The sequence below is a fragment of the Chinchilla lanigera genome, unplaced genomic scaffold, assembly GCF_000276665.1.
Source record: "Chinchilla lanigera isolate Chin_1 unplaced genomic scaffold, ChiLan1.0 scaffold00077, whole genome shotgun sequence".
Taxonomy (NCBI): Eukaryota; Metazoa; Chordata; class Mammalia; order Rodentia; family Chinchillidae; genus Chinchilla; species Chinchilla lanigera.
This window is the reverse complement of record NW_004955478.1, coordinates 7,072,768-7,093,772: the sequence shown is the minus strand read 5'-3', so window position 1 is coordinate 7,093,772 and position 21,005 is coordinate 7,072,768. Positions and strand designations below refer to the sequence as shown.

At 45.9% G+C, this 21,005-nt stretch overlaps 2 protein-coding genes across 12 annotated transcripts in view; one reads left to right on the top strand and one right to left on the bottom strand.

Annotated features, from left to right (window-relative positions):
- LOC106146436 (tumor necrosis factor receptor superfamily member 11A-like) lies at positions 1-1,658 on the top strand (the record flags this gene model as incomplete). The annotated part of the gene is given in 3 exon segments (XM_013503253.1): positions 1-25; positions 106-297; positions 737-1,658. Coding segments are annotated over 3 exon segments (408 nt in total), but the record flags the coding sequence as incomplete, so codon positions are not given.
- A 3,363-nt stretch (positions 1,659-5,021) lies between these two features.
- The window catches only part of Bptf (bromodomain PHD finger transcription factor), a gene marked incomplete at its 5' end in the record, with an annotated part of 97,936 nt that continues 81,952 nt past the window's right edge, over positions 5,022-21,005 (bottom strand). For 7 of the 11 annotated variants that reach the window (XM_013503185.1, XM_013503193.1, XM_013503186.1 and 4 more), the window contains 6 exon segments: positions 5,022-7,088; positions 11,514-11,700; positions 13,956-14,040; positions 14,884-15,076; positions 15,788-15,961; positions 18,824-19,152. In XM_013503185.1, the coding sequence (XP_013358639.1) occupies positions 7,052-7,088; positions 11,514-11,700; positions 13,956-14,040; positions 14,884-15,076; positions 15,788-15,961; positions 18,824-19,152 (1,005 nt within the window). 11 annotated transcript variants of the gene reach the window in all.

The following is a 21,005-nucleotide window of genomic DNA, read 5'->3' as shown; positions in this document are numbered from 1 at the left end:
GACGCCTTCTGCGACAGCGAGTTCGGTGAGTGCGCGCGCGCGGCCCTCCGCCGCGCCCGGCCGGCGCCCGGGTGACCCGCTCTCCCCCTCGTGTTTCGGAGGCAGCCGTGAACGGCATCGTGCACGACGTGGACGTGCTGGGCGCCGGCGTCCGCCTGGTGACCCTGCTGGTGGACCGCGCCGGGCTGTACAAGCTGAGCCGCCTCTACGTCCGCCCCGACGGCTTCTTCCTCCGCGCGCACGTGCTGGCCCTCGACTCCTCCCGCTGCAGGAGGCCGTGTCCGGAGCTCAAGCCGGGTAAGCAGCGGCCGGGGCGGGCTCTAGGCGGTGCGCGCGTCCCCCCCGTGGCTCGCACGGCGGAGCCCGCCCTGGGGACCGCGGCCCCTTTGGGGGGGCGTGCACGGCGTTTCCGCACAGGCCCCCGGCGCACTCCCCCGGACATCGGCGGGGACTGGCACGCGGGGCGCCGGGACGCGTGGGCAGAGGGGACCCATGGGGGCTCCGCACAGAACCGGAGCGAGAACGGCGCGGGCACGTGTGGGGAGGTTGTGGCACGTCCGCTCCCGTGCTCTGCGGTCAGCACCGCCGTCTGTGATGCTGGCCGTTCACAGACTGACTTTACGCCCGTCGGCCGTGGGCGCAGCGGGGTGAGACTCGAGCTAAGCGGTTCTTAAGGCCCTCCGTGTTTGTCGCGTGGCGTTTCAGTGGCACTGTGGTTTCTGGTTCCCTGGTGCAGGCAGCAGGTACATTGTGATGGGCCACCTCTACCACAAGAGACGCCAGCTGCCCGCAGCCCTGCTCCAGGTCCTGCGAGGGCGGCTGCGTCCAGGGGACGGGCTGGTCAGGAGCAGCAGCAGCTACGTCAAAAGGTTTAACAGGACCAGGGACCGGCAAGTTCAAGGCGCCGCTCACGCCCAGTGCATCTGAAGCGCCCGCGCCGGCCCTGGAGGATCCCGAGCGCCTTGGACTTCAGCTGAAGGGTTTATCTTCACGGCGGTGGCGTCCTCCTTTAAAGCCGGGCCCACCGCTACTACAACAGCTTGTGGAGCTGGACCTCTCACCTGGAAAGCGCCACTCTATCTGCAGAATGCTGCTTCAGGGGCGCGCTTCTGAGCTCACAGGCAGTCACTGGACTGCAGGGCCAGTGACTCAGGCAGTCCAGACACCTACCTGTCCAGTTAACAGATCACTGCTTCATGTGAAATTTTTAAATTATTTTAATTTAACACATTCTTCAGTAGAAATAGTTCACAAAAACCCATTTTTTGTATTTATACAATTTTGAGTAGTTTATAGCAGGTTCAAACCAGATTTTACACTCAAACCACATTTTAAAACTGCACACATAATAAGCATACTAGTCAACGACATTTATGTACGAAATGTCATTTAGAACTCCAGGGTCAGAGCCCAGGACAAGGGTTAGTGTTCTGCATGTAAAGGGTACTAAAGGGCTTAATCCAAGAAAGCGATATTCAAAGCCAGGTGTCCCTGATGTACCAAAATGTAAGCCATTCTCACGCCTTCCTGCTTCTAGCAAGTCGTGTTTTGTGTCAACCTGGATGCTTATTTCAATGCCTCATGTATCTGAAGTCATTTTTCTATTACGACCAAGTATCATGTTTGTTTGTAAAGCAGTAAATCTTGCTTTGAAATCACATCTTGGGTGCGCCTGTTATTTTTTTAGTCTTTTTGAAAAAAAGCTTTTCTCAAACATACTTCCAAAATCCTAGTACCAGTGTCCATCAGTGACAGCTCACAAGCAAGTGACTCTCACATGTCTTCAGTTGGTTTTAAAAGGGTTAATCCCCAGCTCAATTTAATAAATTATTTCATACTTGAAATAATTACTTCACAAAGACGTTACAATTTTTGCAGGTCAAGCTGTACCTCAGTTAATCTGAAGCACCGTGAACAGACACCAATCTGTGTGCACACCGCTGCCGACAGAGTAGGCGGCCTGTCTGGTCTGTAGGTGATGCGCTCCTGGAGCTCACACTTTCTTTAGCTGCAAGTGGAGCACAGAAGCTCTGTGTACTAAGGACGTACAGGGCAGACACGAGAGCTGACCGGGAAGCAAGTGGCAACGGCATAAGACATAACTGTGATATTTCCTCTCCTGCCTCAAACATGGGGGTTAGAGGTAAAGCTGAATTTCTGCATATTCTGTGGTAAATCATTACAGAAGGACTGAGATAATTTTTCAAAATTGAATTTTGCCTTAATTTATTAAAAATTTTTTACCAGCAATCGCAGCTACAGGGAAGCTGAGGCAGGAGGATTCCAAGTTCTAGGCCAGTCTGGGCACCTTACCAAGATGTATCTCAAAATAAAAAGAGCTGGGGATGCAGCTCACTGGTAAGAGTGCCTAGCATGCTTGAGGCCCTGGATTTGAACACCAGCAATGTTTGCTAAAAATTTTTTGGGGAATCGACTCACTACATAAATTATTGGCAATAGAGCACGCAGCTAATAAAGCATTTAGGAGTTAAGTTTTCTTCTTTGCTGTGCTAAACAAACACTGTGAGCCTTCTGCCTCAGCCTCCCAGGGTGCTGGGATTACAGGTATGCACCACCATGTACAGCTAGGAGTAAATTTTCCTTAAGTCAAAATTAAGCCAGACACAGAGGTGCATACCTACAATCCCAGCATCCTGGGAGGCTGAGGCAAGAGGATCCTTTAAGTTTGTGCCAAGCCTGGGAAGCAGCAATACACTCCTCAAAATAAAAACTAAAAAAACGGCTGGGGATGTAGCTCAGTGAAGGCCCTGGGTTCAACCCCCAGCACCACCAAAAAAAACAAGGGTGAGGAAAAGATGATCCGGTCAGATGTTTCAGCCTAAAGAATTCTAAATGGGTCTAGTTTAAGAGGAAAAAAAAGCTGGGCATAGTGGCACACACCTGTAATCCCAGCACTCGGGAGGCTGAGGCAGGAGGATCGTTCGAGGCCGAGTTCGAGGCCAACCTGGGCTACAAAGTGAGCTCAAGGCCAGCCTGAACTGCATAGCGAGACCCTGTCTCAAAAAAAGACAAATAAGCAAAAAACAAAAAACAAAGAGGAAAAAAAAAGTCACTTTTACGTAAACCTGAGTTAGTGTTGGACTTAAAATGGTTTGACAACAGTACTCGTTATGAAAAATTTTGGAAACACAAAAAAATGCAAGAGTCCTGATGTTAGTGGTACTTGGTGATCACATGGTAAATTCACATCCCAGAAAGACAGGCAGACCAGTTTCTTAAACAGCTGCTGGGATAAAAATGAAGGCCACTGTACACATCCGGGTCTTCAAGGCAAGAACAGACTGGGAATTTCAGGTTGGGCAAAACAGGAATGGTGAAGAAGTCTCATTTTTAGTATTCAGTCAGGAGACCTTAGATATAATCTTTAGTTCTATGGAATATTTTACTTTATTTTGCCTTTTTGAGACAAGAGTTTCACTATGCAGTTCAAGTTGGCGTTTGCAGCCCAGGTGGACCTGGAACTCGTGACGATCCTCCTGCCTCAGCTTCTCGAGTGCTGGGATTACAGGCATGTGCCACCTTGACTAGCCTGGAATATTATAATGAGCAAATTCATTATAGTTCCTAATCCTTTTGTCCTGCTGATAGATTTTTCTCAGCACTTGGATGTGTGCTCCAAAGATTAGGGCCTTCTGTGCTTCCATGCACACATAACAGTTCCTCAATAAAATACTTCACTGCCTTGAGGAGCACTTCACCAGCACCACCCTCACACGAAAGCGCTTCCTGTATTCAGTGCTACACCGGGCACTGTTCCTGCTTTCTCAGAATCACTGTTGAGGGTGACCAAGCACATGCCTCTGAAAACACTCCGACACTGACTCGCCACCCACAGTACAGAACACACCTGAACATGCGGAGTCTAAGGTGGATAAAGCAGGACTTCATCATTTCAAAAACACAGCTTACTTCTTTGGTTGAATTTGGTCCAAACTGAATCAGTCTTCTGAGAAATGTCTTTTGGTATCTCATTCTAAGTATCTAGAAGTCCTTCAGACTTTCAGATTACTTAAAGCACTTCCCAGCTGGCCCTTTCTCCCCTCAGTGCCTAAAAGCCATCGTTTGCCTCGAGATGCCACCACTCTCACGTTAGGGACAAGGAACCCGAGACTCCTGGGGAGGCGCTCAGTGGAGACAGGACTGAGGCTGTACCGTGCAGCTGCACCCGACCGGAGCCCGCAGGTGCGCGGGGACAGTCACAGGGCCCTGGACGGGCTCCGCAACGTTGGAAACGCAACGAAGAAGCCCGGAGTTTGCCTAGTAGAAATGAGTAGAAAATAGGGAAAGAACTTTTATTTGGAGATTCCAGAAGGTAAGTTACACACAAGAGCACATCTCAAGGTCTAACGCTCCAGGCCACCTTGTAGTATAAAGAGGTAATTCAATGTTCACGTTAGAAAATATTTCCAAAGTTACACAATTTTTAAAAACCTACTGCAGGACATTAATACACATCCTGCAGAATTTGGCTAGGAAAAAAAAGCCTTACCAATATTATGAAAATAGTTTTGATAATTTCAAGGGCTGTGAACTTAGCTGACAAAGCGTAACAAACACTGAAAATTCTTTCAGCCTAAGACACCTATTTATGTAAGTGTATTTACAGTCCCAAAGACTGGAGCAGGCACATCCTGACGCTATCACACATGTGCGTTATACCACTCGGATTATTCACAGCAAAAGAGCTTAATATCTTACTGAATAGAAACTTGTCAAAGGATACTCATAGAAAAACCGCTTCTGAAATAAGAATGTTTTTCAAAAATTACTTTGGAAAGACTAAAAGCTCTGTAGTTGGTAAAACTATAAAATGTTTTTATGTGTCTATATGGCAATAAAAATTGCAAAAAAGGTTATACCATTTAAATACACATGTGAAATTAACATCCTCCCGGTCTTAGGATTTCTATAAAACTTATCTAGTTTGTACAATCTGACAATGCCAACAGCTTCAGAAAATAACCAACGAACCACTGTTTCATTAGAAACTGCACCAAATCCAATGTCAAAAACATTATTTTATTTCTCTAGGATGAAACGTCCTATTACGTACAAAAAGAATTACTGTTTAGAATTTGCCACAATTTGTTAAAAACATAGCAACCTATTGCCTACAGGTAGGAAAGTTCTTGCCGCAACAAGTTTTAAATGAGTAAGCCCATATATTGATGTATATGAATAGACAGTACAGAAATACTGCGATGTGATGGGACGCAGAATGATGATTCATTAAAATGTAGGGTTCTTGCATCAGCACAGTGCATACAATATGTAACATTTTTTAAAAACTAAAGGACAAAATAACCTGTATTTAACTACTTCCATTTTAATATTTTAAGCAAAAACTTTGTTTCCATGTTGAGTAATCAGTCTCTTTAGTTTGTAAGCATAAGTTTTAGTGACATCTTTATATACAAAAAGGAATGGGCTTCGTTACATAAAACTAACCCAGACAGAAGAACCTATACACCTGAGCCTGTAATACAGAACTGGGAGCTGTAGCAACATCCTTCTTTTAAGAAACTAAGGTCTGGGAACGGTTTGCATAGCAGGGCATCATTAAACAGAGGGAAACTTTTAAAAAACAGTAACTAGGTGAATTCCAGAACTTGGTGGGACGAAGCTGATAGAATTAGTGCAAAATCTAGGAAAATTTTTGCAAAGTTGCATGATCTAACTGGCAGATTTCAGGGGAGCCACTATTACAGCGCAGTAATACAAAGTGGACAGTTATAACGCTGAAAAGAAAGACATGCACAATATACCTGTCTTTGCTGTCTCCCCATGGTTTATGCTACTTTTCCTTCCACAGCACAAAAAAACCCAACCAACAAAAATTCACGGAGGATGAGATCATCAAAAAATGCCCTTCGTACAATTTAAGTACCTGTCTGGTCGTTCACTGCCTGGACTCACACAGAGTACAGTGAAGCTGACGCGCGCTGTGTCCTGTTACCTTCTGTGCTCAGCGACACGAGCAAGTGGCGCAGCAGCGTTAGCACCCCGGGGTCTGCTCTGGTGTGGTGACAGCGGACTGGGAATTCCACAGCGAAGGGCCACTACTGTCCTGGAAGCCCAGGTCTGATCAGACCCTTCCGCCTTTCCTCCCGGGAAGTCCCCCCTCCCCCCACAGAGGCTGACAGATAACCATTCGGGCACAAAGACACCTCCATCTGCGGGAGAAAAGTTGTCTCCATTTATTTTGTTTCATATACATCCATAGTTGAATCTTAATACAAAAAGAAAAAATTAGAATCTGACAAATGTTTACAAACAAGATACCTTCAAATAGATTTTGCCGTTTTAGCCTGGTGCAGAGGAAAGGACAACTGTACTGATATATTCAAGGCAACATCGTCTGTAGTCCAGGACCACTTCGCCCAACCTTTCTGCAAGCTTAATTTTTGTCTATCGCGAACAATAAACTCATTGTTGATTCCCAGTTGTGTGTGTGTGCACATGTGTACATAGCAGCTCCTTTCATAGAAAGAAAAGACATCTAGAGGTCATCTTGTACTTTACCTACAGGAATCATGATAAGATACAGGATGGATTACATGTAACTGAGGCTGGATTTTATAAGAAAAAATAATTAGCTGACAAATGAGGGCAGCAATAAAAAAGCGTCTTTTTTTGCAACAATAAATAAATACAGTCAAAAGTTTTCTGTGAGACTCTAAACCAGCTTCTTCACTGAAGAGCAGACGTGGCATTTCCATGGAGTTACACTCGACCCCATAGTATCTTTTTTTCTTGCTTTTTCTTTTTTTTTTCAATAAACAAAATTTTCCCGCTTCTGCCACAATAGTAAAACCATTTGATCTTGACAAGATAATGGTGTCGTTGACTTTGCTTTTCCCTTGTCCGGTGGACAAAATTGGCCAAGAATATGTTTAGACTGTTATGACCAATAAAAACGAAGTTTAGGTCAAGTCTGTCAGGGTAACCGGACTAAAAACATCTGGCCCCTTAATTTAAAATAGTTCAGACAGCCAGACTCTCGCTGCATTTTACATTAGCGCGCTGAACGTTAAGAAGCTGTAGACTGCAGTTTGTTGTTATGAGACCTACAGAATACAGAAAAAAGGGAACAATTAAGCACCCTTCAGTTTTGAAAACAATGCTTTATGCGGATGCCAAGGTCGGTCAGTCGGGGGGAGCAGCCATGTTCATCCTTGGCAAGCAAATCTAAGAGAACAATTCAATTTTTAGCTTAAAATGTTAATTAAACCTTTTCACTGTATACAGTGACAGATCACTGGAAAAAACCAGTGTTAAATATATATATATATATTTGTCCAATAAAGAGTATAGCATTTTTAACCAATGGGACAAATAGAGACATTTACAGAAGCATTATCACTGCACAAAAGGTGTGTGCCTATTTATTTACATTAATTTGGGAAATACGAAGGGAAAAATTATATTAAAAGAAGAAAAATAATAAAAATAATAATAAATCATATTTTTCTATTAAAGCCCAAGAAAGTCTTTCTAGTTTCACAGTTTTATTCATAACTTTCGTTAGTAAACCAAATTACTGTACAGTTACCAGGGCTGAGTCAAAATACTTTATATTGTAGCAGTAGATAAATACAGTATTGCAAGAGTGTACAGTTTTTAAATACATTGTTCAACATGGCTGCTAGAATAAATTTTCTACCACTATACATCTTTTTAACATTAATAATTATATTAACTAATCTGTTTTGAGGGGGCAATTTTGAATTTGGTAACCACGTAGTGACCCAACATCCAGTTCTGATTCCAGTTAAAAATTCAGACTAAAGATATCACAATCTGTAAGAAAAGAAAGAACATGGACGGTATAAATGGTGAATCTCAACAAAGTAATGAAAATAACATAAAAACTACTGGAGATCATAAATTAAAAATAGGGAGATATGGTGACGGAAAGAAGGAAGTTTCAGGGACTGGCTACATAATGCCTCATTCTGCCTCAAACCTGAAAATACCAGATATAACCGAAAAAGGCAAGAGCGAGCTGCCTTTACGTGACCCGACACTGCAATTTATTTAAGCACAATTGAGCAAAACGTCTCTGTTTAGCTCCCGTGTGCTTTAAGGAAAATGGGGTGAACTTGAACATGCAAGAAGCTACACAGACCAGGTGGCCAGAAGTCCTAAGTGGCTTCTGTGGCCTGCGGCATGGCTCAGGGGCGTGGAAAGTGCTTGGCACACCAAGGCCCCCAGCAGTGACCGCAGCCCCAGGGCAGCGGCCCGCTGACTGCTGGGCCCCTGCCCGCTTGCTCGAACTCCTCGGTTCGGCCACAGCCCGGGGCACGACACAGGGCTCCCTCTCGTGCTTCAGCAGCTGCCCCAGCTCACCCCGGTACAGACCAGCAGGTGCGGAGCGGCCGTGAGGGGAAGCTGCGCCCTGCGTCCTATTTTCCCTCAGGCCGAAGCGCCGCATCCCTGCGATCGCACTTCCACTTGCAGGCCTTGGCAGACTGCCTGCACCGTTTTTTCTTGTCTCACCAATTTCACTGTTTAAACCCTGGCAGAGCAAATGCAAACCGAGCTTCTTCAACTGTTTTCCCACTGCTCACTGCGGAGTCCAGGTTTTATTCCTTATACCTTAAAATTCTGTTTTGCTCTTCTGTCTATAGGTTGATTCTAAAAACTGAAAACCAATGTTCTAATCTAACTACGTAAATTTTCTTCTCTACAGCATCTAAGAAGGACCTCGTGTACCTTTTCATGTTTTATGCGTTTGTCTTTTTGATCCCTTTAGTTTAATAACTGTCTAACGTTTTTCTGTCTTGACCGAATGACCTACTGTATGCCTCACGCTGCCTTGGGAGCGCCCCACCGTCCCGGTCCAATCTGGAGGGCCTGCGTGTAGCCTGCCGTGCAGATGCGGCCCCAGCCTAGCCCAGGGCTCATTACTTCCTGCTTCCTGGACCCGAGGCCTCATTTCTCTGCTTGCTTTCTTATTTCTGCTACAGCACACACCTTGTGAGGATTCGTCAAGAAAGGAGGCCCTTTCCTTACATTCAAAACTCTACAGCGCCTCTACACCTGTTTGGCTTTATACAGGTATTTAAGCTGGAAACAGTTTTCCTCAAACATCTGGATTTACTCCTCCATAATTTTTTTTTGTTGGGGGGGGTACCGAGAATTGAATTCAGGACCTTGCGCTTGCCTGTGCCGCTGAGCTACATCCCTGGCCCCCTCCATAATTTTTTAACTTTCCCTATTGTAGTCGAAAAGCTGGCACCAGTCTCACTCTTGGTATTTTGTAAGTTGTTTTGTCCTCTGCAAAGAGCTTCGCTACCCTTGGCCTGTGGACACTCAACAGTGATACATGCGTACGGGTGGAGCTTTCCCTAGCTGTCTCAACTTGGTTATCACGCCGACCAACTGTTCTCCCCGACTTCCCATAAAGTCCGGGCAGGAGAGGGACTTATTTATTTATTGCTAAATTCCCAGTGTCAGCACACAGCAAGTTCTCAGTAATTATTTGCTGAATGAATGAATTTGTTCTTTTGGATCTGAAGTATTGTGTCTCTCACTAGCTCAGGACAATCACAGAGGAAAATTTCCTGTCTTTTCCATTCTTTCTGGAATTTCTATTAAATAAATATTGGACACTGCAACATTTTTTTCTCCCATGATTTCCATCTCCTCTTTTTGGTCTTTATATTGGGAGAGTTGTTTGGTTTTAGCAACTTCTTTTTTTCCAATGATTCTTTCCTCTTCTCAGATTACTCTTTATTCTTAATCTGCTCATCATGATATAGATGCAGTGTCTTCTAACCTTCCTCTCTCTGTGCACACGACTTAGAATTTGTTTTCATTTTTTATTTATTTATTTATTTTTTTTGCGGTACCGGGGATTGAACTCATGACCTTGTGCTTGCCAGGCAGGCACTTACGCCACTGAGCTGTATCCCCAGCCCCTAGAATTTGTTTTTAAAAAATTCTCTCTGTTAAAGTGAGCTCAAGGCCAGCCTGAACTACAAAACCCTGTCTCAAAAAGACCAAAAAAAAAAAAAAAAAATCTGTTTCTCTGGCATCTATTTTTTTTGCCCTCTCTGACCTTGCTCTTTCACACTGCAGGCCCTCCCTACAGGTCTGCTGCCCCGGGGTCTGTCACCACGTCACAAAGATACGCTGTGCACTAGGCGCCCGGGACCTGAGGCCCGCTGTGTGCGTACGCAGGGCTGACAGCAGGTCTCGCTTTAGACGAGAAGTGAGGGTCTCTCAGCGTCAGCGCAGCCGCCACGCTGGGCCGGACCACTCCACTTGGAGGGGCTGGCGTGTCCCTGACAGGCTGCCCAGAAGCGCCTCGGGCCGAGCCCAGGCCAGCACCACTTCCAAGCCAGACATGCTGACCTTCAGTTAATCCGGCCTTTCCTTTTCTCTTGTCCTCCACTAGACTTCAAGAAAGTCTCCCCCTGGCTAGGGGTACACCTTTTTGATTCTTTTGTTGGTTCACTGTTTTCAGAGGGCTCTGTTACGCCTGCTGAGTCCCCCGCACGCAGGTTTGCCAGCAGACGCACCGGCAGACAGGAGGTGCGGACACGAGAGCACGCACGGGCCTGGTGCGGCTTCCCGGCCCCGCTTTGGCCTCCCCGCCTGCTCCCCTTCCCGTGACTAGTTTTCAGCTCGTGCTGGCCACGTGACTTCGCACTTCAGCTGGGCGCGGGCTTCACTTCTAAATACAGTTCTTGGGAACTACCTCCCTTGCTATGGGGGAGAACGACAAAACACCCCACATATATTCCTCGGGGGAGGAGCTTTACTAGCTACAATGCTGACCTCTTGTCCCCAGGACTGCTCCCGGCGATCCAGCGCGGCCCACCGAGCTGCAGCCCCGCCGCCCAGGCCGCTCCTTACACCCGGCCCCGCCCAGCGAGGGCCCCCAGCCTGCGCGGCTGTGGGCCGGTGGGTAGGCTGGGGGAGCAGCGGGTTTCACGGTTCAAGAGCGGTGACGGCGGTCATGGAAAAGGAGGCCAGGCCTCTGTGGGAGGAAAGCACGCAGGGCCCGAGCGCAGACTGCGGCTTGGAAACAGCGGCCACACCTCCCGCCAGGCTGCTCAGCGCTTCGGCCTCAGGCGGTCAGAGGAGCAGACCGTGGCTTAAAGTCCGGCTTCGCCTACAGGACACGCATCAGGGAAACAGAACACTCTGATTTCAAAACAGGGCACACACGAATGGAGGTGTGGGTGCCTGAGCCCCGTTTCCCGTCTCCCCAGAACAGCCGAGCTCCGCCTCTGCAGCCCCGCAGGTGAGAGTGAGGGAGCGGACGGCGGCCTCAGGTGCGTTCTGAATTTCTAAGAATGACTTTAATCCTAAGGGTCCGTCAAAAACAAGCCCAGTAATTTCTCATTAGTGAGCCTGTCCACTTACCCCTGTTGAAACATCTAATACCAGAGTCTTAAATCTAGTTGAAATTTACCGTATGCTCACTGGCTGACTGCTCGGAGGACAGGGATTAACTCCCAGCACAGGACACAGCTGCTTACCTGCTGGCCTTGAACCCTTTCAGTTTCTGTACAAAGAATGATTCAAGAACTTCTGCACACTGGTAGAATGGGGAGTCGCTTGGATTGTAGTAACGACAGTTATCAAAAATTTTGGTCATGTCTGCCACAAATTCTGTCAGCTTTTCATAGTATCGCCTCTGTACTCTTTCTTCCATGGTGGCAAGGTCTTAAAAACACAAAACGTAAAACATTTTCAAAGCTCTCATGTTTCCTAGTATAAACACACCTTGCACTTTGGACTAGTGTGCACGCGTGCAACCCTGGAACCAGCACCTTTACCCCTGCAGACTACTCTGCACTTCATGAAGGACACACTAATGCTTTTCAACTTTGTTTTTGATTCAGGTTCTAAAAGAGAAATCCTGGTTGCTATCAAGAAGGTTCTTTTATTTTTAGTTTATTACACAGAAAAGGTCTTCACTCATCCGGCTGGAGATAAAGGAACGATAAAGGAAACCATATCCATAGGCTCTACATGTATCTAATTATAGTACATCTTTACATGTAAACAAGCATAATGTCTGTACAAAGAGAGGGTATGAATCTAATTTATGAACAACAGTGGTTTTACAATCCGCACATTAGGTTTCAATGCATCATTTTGTTTCTTTTTTTGGTCTTTTTGAGACAGGGTCTTGCTATGAAGTTCAGGCTGGCCTTGAGCTCACTTTGCAGCCCAGGCTGGTCTTGAACTCACAAGGATTCTCCTGCCTCAGCCTCCCGAGTGCTGGGATTATAGGCGTGCGCCACCACGCCTGGCCCTGTTTCTTTATCCATTCCCCTCCCGCTCCAGGGAGTGCTGAGCTACATCCCCAGCCCTTTCTATTATTTTTAATTCTGCGGTAAGGTCTCTTAGGTCACCCACACTACCCTGAACTTGCGCTCTTCCAGCCTGAGCCTGCCAAGGAGCTGCGATTACAGACACGCGCCCCCACGCTGCCTCTTTATTCAGTTTCGTTGTTACCTGCTGTACGTGACCAGTGATACTAATCACCCATGGTAAAAATGACGGAAGTGTCTGCAAAAGGAAATGTCAGGGAAGCCACCCATGGAGGTGCACGCCTATAATCCCAGCACTCGGGAGGCTGAGGCAGGAGGATCACTGCAAGTTCAAGACCAGCCTGGGCTACAAAGTGAGCTTAAGGCCAGCCTGAACTGCAAAGTGAGACCCTGTCTTAAAAAGGAAAAAAAAAGAAAAAAAAAAGGACAAAAACAATCTGTATTATCTTTATGTACGTACCCACATAGGAGTACATACATGATGATGTTTATTTAGTGTTGTTTTTTTTTTTTGGTACTGGGACTCAAACTCAGGACCTCATGCTTGCCAGGCAAGTGCTCTGCCCAAGCTATATCCCTGGCTCTTTACCTTGGTTTTTACAAAAGCAGGAGAAAAAAAGGCAGGCAGGAAGGAAGTGAGCTGGGTGTGGTGGCACACGCTTGTAGTGTCAGCACTCAGGAGGCTGCGACAGGAAGATCACTGTGAGTTTGGGGCCAGCCTGGGCTACACAGTGCTTTGATGGCCAGCCTGAATAGTGAGACCCTGTCTCAAAAAAAAAAAAAAAAAAAAGAGAGAGACAGAAAAGGAGGGAGGGAAGGAAGCGATCCAGCTCTTTAAGCATTTTGGTTAAAAAGTGAAGAGTATTTAGTTACTAACCCATAAAAAAAGTCACCAAAATCACTGTTTTTGAAGATGACTGACAGGAAAATAGTTACACTGACCACACTATCTTATTTTTTTTTCTTGTGTTTTGTCTTTTTGAGACAGGGCTTTGCTATGCAGTTCAGGATGGCCTTGAGCTCACTTTTTAGCCCAGGATGGCCTCCTAGCGATCCTCCTGCCTCAGCCTCCCGAGTGCTGGGATTACAGGCGTGCGTCACCAAGCCCAGCTGTACATCTTTAAATACAATCACTTATAGCTGTTTACTAACACAATCAGTTATCGCTGTAATTTATTACCAGTTTTTTCCTGGGAAGTAAGTCTACCTCCTCATGGATCTCCAGTGCTGGCTCACTGGTCTCACCTCCCTTCAGGAAGGTGAGGGAGCGGTGACAGGGCAGGGTGACACTGATTTCATGCATTCTTCTACACAGCCACATGACGCCCCATTCTCACCATCTGATGTAGCTCTCTATGGACAGCTACTGACTTCCTTCCCAACGCGTTTGCACTTATGAACAGCGTTGCGAATAACTCACGCATATGCATATGTATCTCTTAAGAGATGAAACTGCTGGGTTCAAGGGCGCGTGCACGCAAACGGTGATGTTCCCAACTTCCCTCGCGAAGTGACCACGCCAAAGCATACTCCCACCAGCCTTGCTCTAGAGAGCCTTGCGACACTCAGCTGTACAAAAGGCAAGTACCCCCTCCCTTCTGAGACTGCGGAGAAAACAGCACGCTCAACTCCAGTACTTACCCATAGGCTCCTTAATAACACCGTAATAATCTGGTGCGTCATTCGGGTCTACTGGCTCAAGGAAAGGCCAGGCCATCTTATGGGCCTGTAATCAGAAACAGGTCTCATCACCGTCGGGTGGACATACTGCCACTTCAGTTCTCAGCTAAGTTACCGTATCGATGAATTCTTTTCAGGAACTTTCTTTTTTTTCCGGTACCAGGAATCGAACTCACAACCTTGCACTTTCCAGGCAGGTGCTGTGCCGCTGAGCTAAATCCCCAGCCCCTAAATATTTTAACTTTTTTTTTTTTGCGGTACCAGGGATCTAACTCACGACCTTGCGCTTGCCAGGCAGGGGCTTATGCCACTGAGCTAAATCCCCAGTCTCAATGAGTTCTTAAGTCAGTCATGCATTTGAGAGATGAAACTTTGTATGAGATGATTTCTGCTCTAGTCCTAAATCTAAGGTGAGCTCACCCTGTGATAACATTCGCTAATGCAGGTCTGAGGACCTTGGAGGAGGGGAGGAGGGGAGGAGTCGGCCCGCCCCGCCTCTGAGCACCGCAGCCAGCTCCGTAAGCTGCTTTGGGCGGCGTCGCAGTGACTCCCACGGGAGAAAAGCTACAGCCGAATGCTCTGTTTTGATTATTTCTCTAACACCCTCCAATCTTACAAACCACATCTACCCCTTTTATTTCTAATAAAGAAGGGAGTAATGGAATTTAATCAAACTGCCCTCCAATCTATGGCCAGGAAATAAAATCTTTAGAAACCGAAGTTTAAGCTGAAAAATCCCGCCCGAGTCCTTTAACTAAGATTGTTTCCTTCAACCTGCAAGCGGGAGGCAGCGAAGAGCCAGGCCCTTGAAGAAGGGCGGACCAAAGCTTAGCACTGTCTCTCGACAGCCACGGGGCTGCTCTCCCCAGGCGCGGCCTGGCGCTCTCACCTGCAGGGAGCGCAGCACCCTCTTCAAGCCCTCGTAATCTTTCTCCGTGAGAGGCGTGAGCACTGTCATGGCGTCCTCCGTCGACTGGCACTGTGGACAGACATACTCGTCAATGAGCTCCGCCTCACTCTGCAAGATGCCAACGCAGCGCCCGTGGTACCAGTTCTGACACCGGTCGCAGCCAATATAAAACCTGCAAGATCCGAAACGGGAGTGTGAGTCCACGACAGGTGAGCTGATGTCGCTTCTTACTTGCTTTTGAAAATAAAACATGCAACTGACAATTTGCTAAACCTGGGATATAAAACAGTTTTATTATTACGGTTGCTTTTACTCTTAAGGTTGACGCTGCAATGCGTTACTTCAGTATCTCTGATGTTAAGAACAAGCAGTAAAGTTTACTAAGAGCACTGTGAATACTGGAGAACCAATTTGAAGAGAAAATGTAAAACTAATTGATTTTAAAGCTCAAAACCAAACGAAGTAAAAAAATCTTCCAACTGGTACCATATCCCATGGGAGTTCAAAATCCTTTAAGCAAGTAACAGTCTCAGAGCTTGCGCCAGAATTAGTGTTTTTCTAACCTACAGTAAAGCACCATTTCAAACACGGATAAAGCCCCAACGAGTCGGGCTACTGTAATCTCATGAATTTCTACATTGCAATATTGAAGCATCAAATCTACCATTAAAGCAAATCCCCCCCAGTGCATCGCAAGCATTCACTATGAAGAACACACATTTGGAGGGGGAGGGAAAGAGGGAAAAAGAAAAAGCGGAAAGGAATTTGTAATGTAAGTGTATCACATATGCAGAAAAGTCTTTCTTTTTACTTTAAAATAAACAACCGTCAGAGCAGTTTGGCTCCCTACAGTATTAAATACGATGCTCTTATCAGAACTCACTGTGACTCATCATAAGGTGTTCTGCAGATACAGTACAATTCCTCACTGCTGCCCTCTTGTGCCCGTTTACAATCATTACAGATGTACACATCCATTTTCTTAGCCTCCTTTTCTGTGATGCCAACACATTCTCCATGATACCAGTTAGTACAAAGATCACAGCCAATATAGAACCTAAAAGTATTCACAATGAAAATGACAGTGTAATTGTCATTTCGAGCTGCATGGCACTTAAATCTGTCTTCCCTGCCTTGACTCACTTTCTTATAGAATAACTTTCTGCAATGCGTCGGCTAAACATCCTGAATCCAACCCTTCTGCGCCTGCGACGACAGCACTGATGCTGTCAGTGTGAAAACACACGGTCACTCGCATCGATTCCAACAAGCACACTGTTTAGTGAGATGTGGGTCTTCAAAACAGACTAGAGTTTGAAAAAATAAACAACAGACGGATGGCGACGTCTTCCTCGTAATGAAGGTGTGTAAAACTGTAACAGGCACGAAAACCAAAGCCGAGAGTCGAAGACTTACATCTGTCAAACCTATTCCACAGAAGCCATGGCCATGTCAGGGCTAGTTAGATAGGTTTGAGAATGTATCTCACAACTTGAGTTTGAGAACAAAGCGAAGCGCAAACACCAAGCAGAAGGAGGAACTAGCGAGGAACATGCGGGGCAGCCAGGTGCAGAAGGTCAATGGTCAAAACATGGTATGAAGAAAACTAAGGAAGGTGCGTGGGGTAGTCCAATTTCTACCATGGCTTCTAAATAGAAACTGGAATGTAGTCCTATTAAGATCGTCTCTCATAAGGATTAAAACATGGGCCAGTTTTTCAGTTACTATAGTAGGTGTGGCAATGTGGAAAATAACTAGACTCTTAAAGGAACTGCTTCAATTCCAAACCAGACATGCTCGGAGGAGAACAATGGGAGGACGGCTATCTACAACCTGGAAAGTTCTGTAGGCGCTAGCAAGTGTGAGTGTGGTGGCCGGGAACCTCTACAGCATCAGCCGGTGTGGGTGTACAATGCAATACAGGCGCCCTAACTGACTCAGAAGAATCTCTGCAATGAAGGTAGTGCATCTGAAAGCGCTGGGATACAATACACAGGAATGCCACAGAGTCACGGCAAGAGTCAGTGAGAATCACAAGGGACCCAGACTGGCGTGGGGACACCACTAGCACCCTTTGTTCTAACAACATGTTTCTTGGCAGAGTCACCCAGAACAGTGATGGGGAACCTTTTAGAGCGTTCAATGGTAACAGCCAGCCAGCTGCGGCACGTGTGCCTGACCTAGAAGAATGGGAGTGGTCCTCCAGCTACAAACTGAGCCGCGTGGTGAATGGGAGGGAATAATACGCAGTCTTGTGCTTTATCTGGTGACCAGTAACTGTGTTTTGGTGACTGTCACAGGGTACTTCCTGCCACAGGTGGGGATCTTCTGAGGCGATTCTGCAGGCTGCCCTTCTGAGTGGTGGGGCATGTGTTCTGGAAGGTCAGGACTTGCGTTTTAACTGTGACTCATGCTTTTTGGGCTCTCAAAGCAGGCTAGTTTGGTATGAGAGAGGACAAAATACTCCTAAAAATACCAACTCCTTCCAACAAGAACAAGGAGTAAACGAACCTGACATACTGAAATGTTAATGATGGCAAACTGAAAAATATGAAATATCCACAAATTAATGAGGCAATTTCAACAGAATGAGCACAAGCACAGGTGTACCTCATTTCACAAAACTCTGGCATCCCAAAAAAGTTGTGTGTGAAATTAGTTTCTCTGATTTGAACACTTTTAAAGGGCCAAAGAAGCCTTAATATGCAAAGAAATTCCACGAGCAGATCTTTTTCTGAAGAAGAGTGACTTTTGCTTCAGCAGTCAGAGTGTTTTGCTTAAAGTGAGGCACACTTGTAACAGACTAAGGGAGAAATCGGTTAACGGGTTTCCACGTTTTTATTATGTGTCATTTCCAGTGAGGGCAGACAATGGGAAGTGATGAAGACGCCTGAACTGATGCGAGTTCGATGGACAGGTAACCCTAGCAACAAGAAGTTCACATCTGGCATTTGCAAACAGATAATTTAGACACGGCAGTTTTAATGTTGTCACATAAATATTATTAAAAAGATAGTAATTTTATTTTATGCATCAATTAGGTATCCATTTAAGTAGACATTAGGCATTTCGAAATCTGAAAGATCATTTTAAAAAACAACACAAACTTTTCAGTACTATAGAAAATACTGTGATTAATTATGGCTTTAAAAAGCTGGCCTACATCTTAATGCTTAAAATGGACATTAAATACTTAGTTCAATGACAATAATGACCTAAATAAATAAAACTACATTCATGGACTGTCTTGAAAATCTTGTTTTATATCATCAAATACAAGTCACAATTGTCAAAAACAGTTTCCAGATGCCATGCTTATCAAATTTTTGAGCTTCACAGTTGAAGAACAGGTGAAAGGAACTTTTTTTTTCTGTATTTTTCTGGCTTTTGTCCCCAACAAGACTGGGAACTTTGACAAAAATATCAGGTTGCAGTACTTCAACACAAAAACAGAACTGCAAAAAACCAAACCAAAACAAACAAACAAAAAGCCACCACCGAACCACCTCGAACCATTCCAGTTTGAAGCCTCTTGCACCATACATATTTGGATGGACTCCAGGATCTAGAGATCCCGGACAGGAAATTTTCAGTACCGGGCTTCAAGAGTACCGCACCACCTGTTCCAGTCCCGGTACGGATCGACTGGGACTTGACCCAGAGAGAACAGAAGAAAGCAAAAGGGCAACAGAAAGCTGGTTTTTGACAGGAAAGAATACAATGGAGGGCACACAGGACTCGTGAACATATGAAACGGCCAGTGTCACTCCCCTGCTGTCAAGGTGAAGACTATGAGATGCGAGACCAGCAATGACACACGGTCCTCCTCACACTAGACTGTTTTCATTGTCTTCGAAAGTATCAATGTAACAGCTAAACTTAAAACAAAATAAACTAGAGCTCAAAAAGATCTACTCACTTAGATTCATCATAAGGCGTTTTACAAATACAGTAAAGCTTTGTGTCCTTCTTAGTTTCCTTTGAGGTAGTAGAGATCATTTTCTTCTTCTTGGACTTGGAGCTGGAGTCCTTCTCCTCTTCTCGCTTCCTCTTCTGGGAAGCGGCGGGCAGCGGGGAGGCGGGGAGGCCCGCGTGCTGCGGGGCAGGCGCGCTGGGGGGGGACGGAGGCGGGGCCGGGGGGGCCGCTGCGGCAGCCCGCGGGGGGGAGGGTGCTGCCACCACACTGGCCTGCACCGCCTGCACCAGGTCTTTCTCTTTCTTCATTTTCAGGTCTCTCCTCAGCTCTTCCTGTTGTCGATTAAAGAGAACACAAGACGATCATTGGGACTCTGTAATCGCACGAGCCCACCACTTGCTAAATCAGCTCCATGGCTCAGGCTGATGAGAAAGTCTTGGTAATTAATTCCAAACCAGAGTTTTCCCACTTCATTTTTGTGGGCCTGGGGATTAAAGCGAGGCTTTAAAAAGCTGTATGCTACGCGAGCGCCCCACCACTGAGCTACATCCTCACCCCTAATTTCTTCAGCCCATTTAAAATAATCAGAAATACAAAATCAAGATTATACAACTAGAAGGCTGCTTGCTAGGTGTCTTCAAAGGCGATCTGACAGAAAGATGAATATGTGTCTGACAATGTGCCTCTGGCTCGCCCTGTCCTGGCCTGCTGACTTCAGTAGTTGCTCAGGAGGGGATTTCAACTGTCCTCATCCACCAGCTGCTTCTTTTCTTTTTGTCTTTGTGAGACAGGGTCTCGCTATGCAGTTCAGGCTGGCCTTGAGCTCACTTTGTAGCCCAGGCTGGTCTTGAACTTGCAGTGATCCTCCTGCCTCAGCCTCCCGAGTGCTGGGATCACAGGCGTGCGCCACCAGGTCCAGCTGCTGCTTTCTTTTGCCTCTCATTCTCTTTTTTTCTGCTACCGGGAATCGAACTCAGGACCTTGCACTTGCCAGGCAAGCGCTGTGCCGCTGAGCCACATCCCGGCCCTGCCCCTCACTCTTGTCCTCCCAGGAGACTGAACACAAACCAGACATGGGATTCAAAACGTGGCCTGACCGTCCCACAGGAGGAGGAGAGGCGGCTCTGACTGGCTTAGTGCGTCCCTGCGTCTGGATTTTGACGGTCAGGGTTAGGGGGAAGTGGGTGCCAAGACTCAGTTTTCTCAATACAGGTTTTGAAATAAAACACCGACTTTTTCATGTGAAATGCCCTTAAGATGCACTTTTGCCACAAGTTATCCCTGGAAATAGGAAATAAGGACTGAAGCAAACTGTGTTTCCCCAGAGAAGACCCGCTGGGATTGGCACCCACGAACAAACATGGTACAAGCAAACATAAATCCTGGACATTTAGTATTTCCACAACATTGTTCAGATATACTTTCTTCATAATTATTTTCCTTTCAAAATTATATGTGGTTTAAGAACAGTATCTTAAATAGTCCACATTTCCTTTCAAGAGCTTTTGCAGAAGCCTGGATTGATTTTTTTTTTTTTGCCTCTTAAAAATTAAAATGATCCCACTGACCCTGGTGCTATATTGAATTGGAATCATTCTCTAAAAACTGCTAAATATTTGGAAGGTTCTAGCTGTCTGAGGGTTAGGAGAGAGGAGTCCCCTGAGCTTCATACTCATACAGTGGAACAGCACATAACAGTAGAAAAATAAAATCCTGACTCTTAGAAAACAACTGTTCATGACTTGTTTTTCTGCCTCATTTTGTTATTATGGTAGTTTCACATGAATTCTAGAGACAATGAATCTTCCTAGTGAAAAAATGAGAGAGAGAGTATCTAGAACTACAGGAATTTTAGTTTCTAAAAGAGATCTTACCTATAAGCACATGGGGAAAAAAAAAGAAAACAATTGGGAAAAAAAAAAGAAAACAATTTCAAGGTTTTGTTACAACCAAGACTTTGGCAATTAAGAACCTAAAACACCAATCATAGAAATTTGAGGAACCAGGCGTGTGGTGCACGCCTGTAATCCCAGCACTCAGGAAGCTGAGGCAGGAGGATTGCTGTGCATTCGAGCCCAGGCTAGGCTACAAAGTGAGCTCATGGTCAGCCTGCACTGCATAGTACAAAGACAAAGGAAAGGAAAGGAAAAAGGAAAGGAAAAAGGAAAGGAAAAAGGAAAGGAAA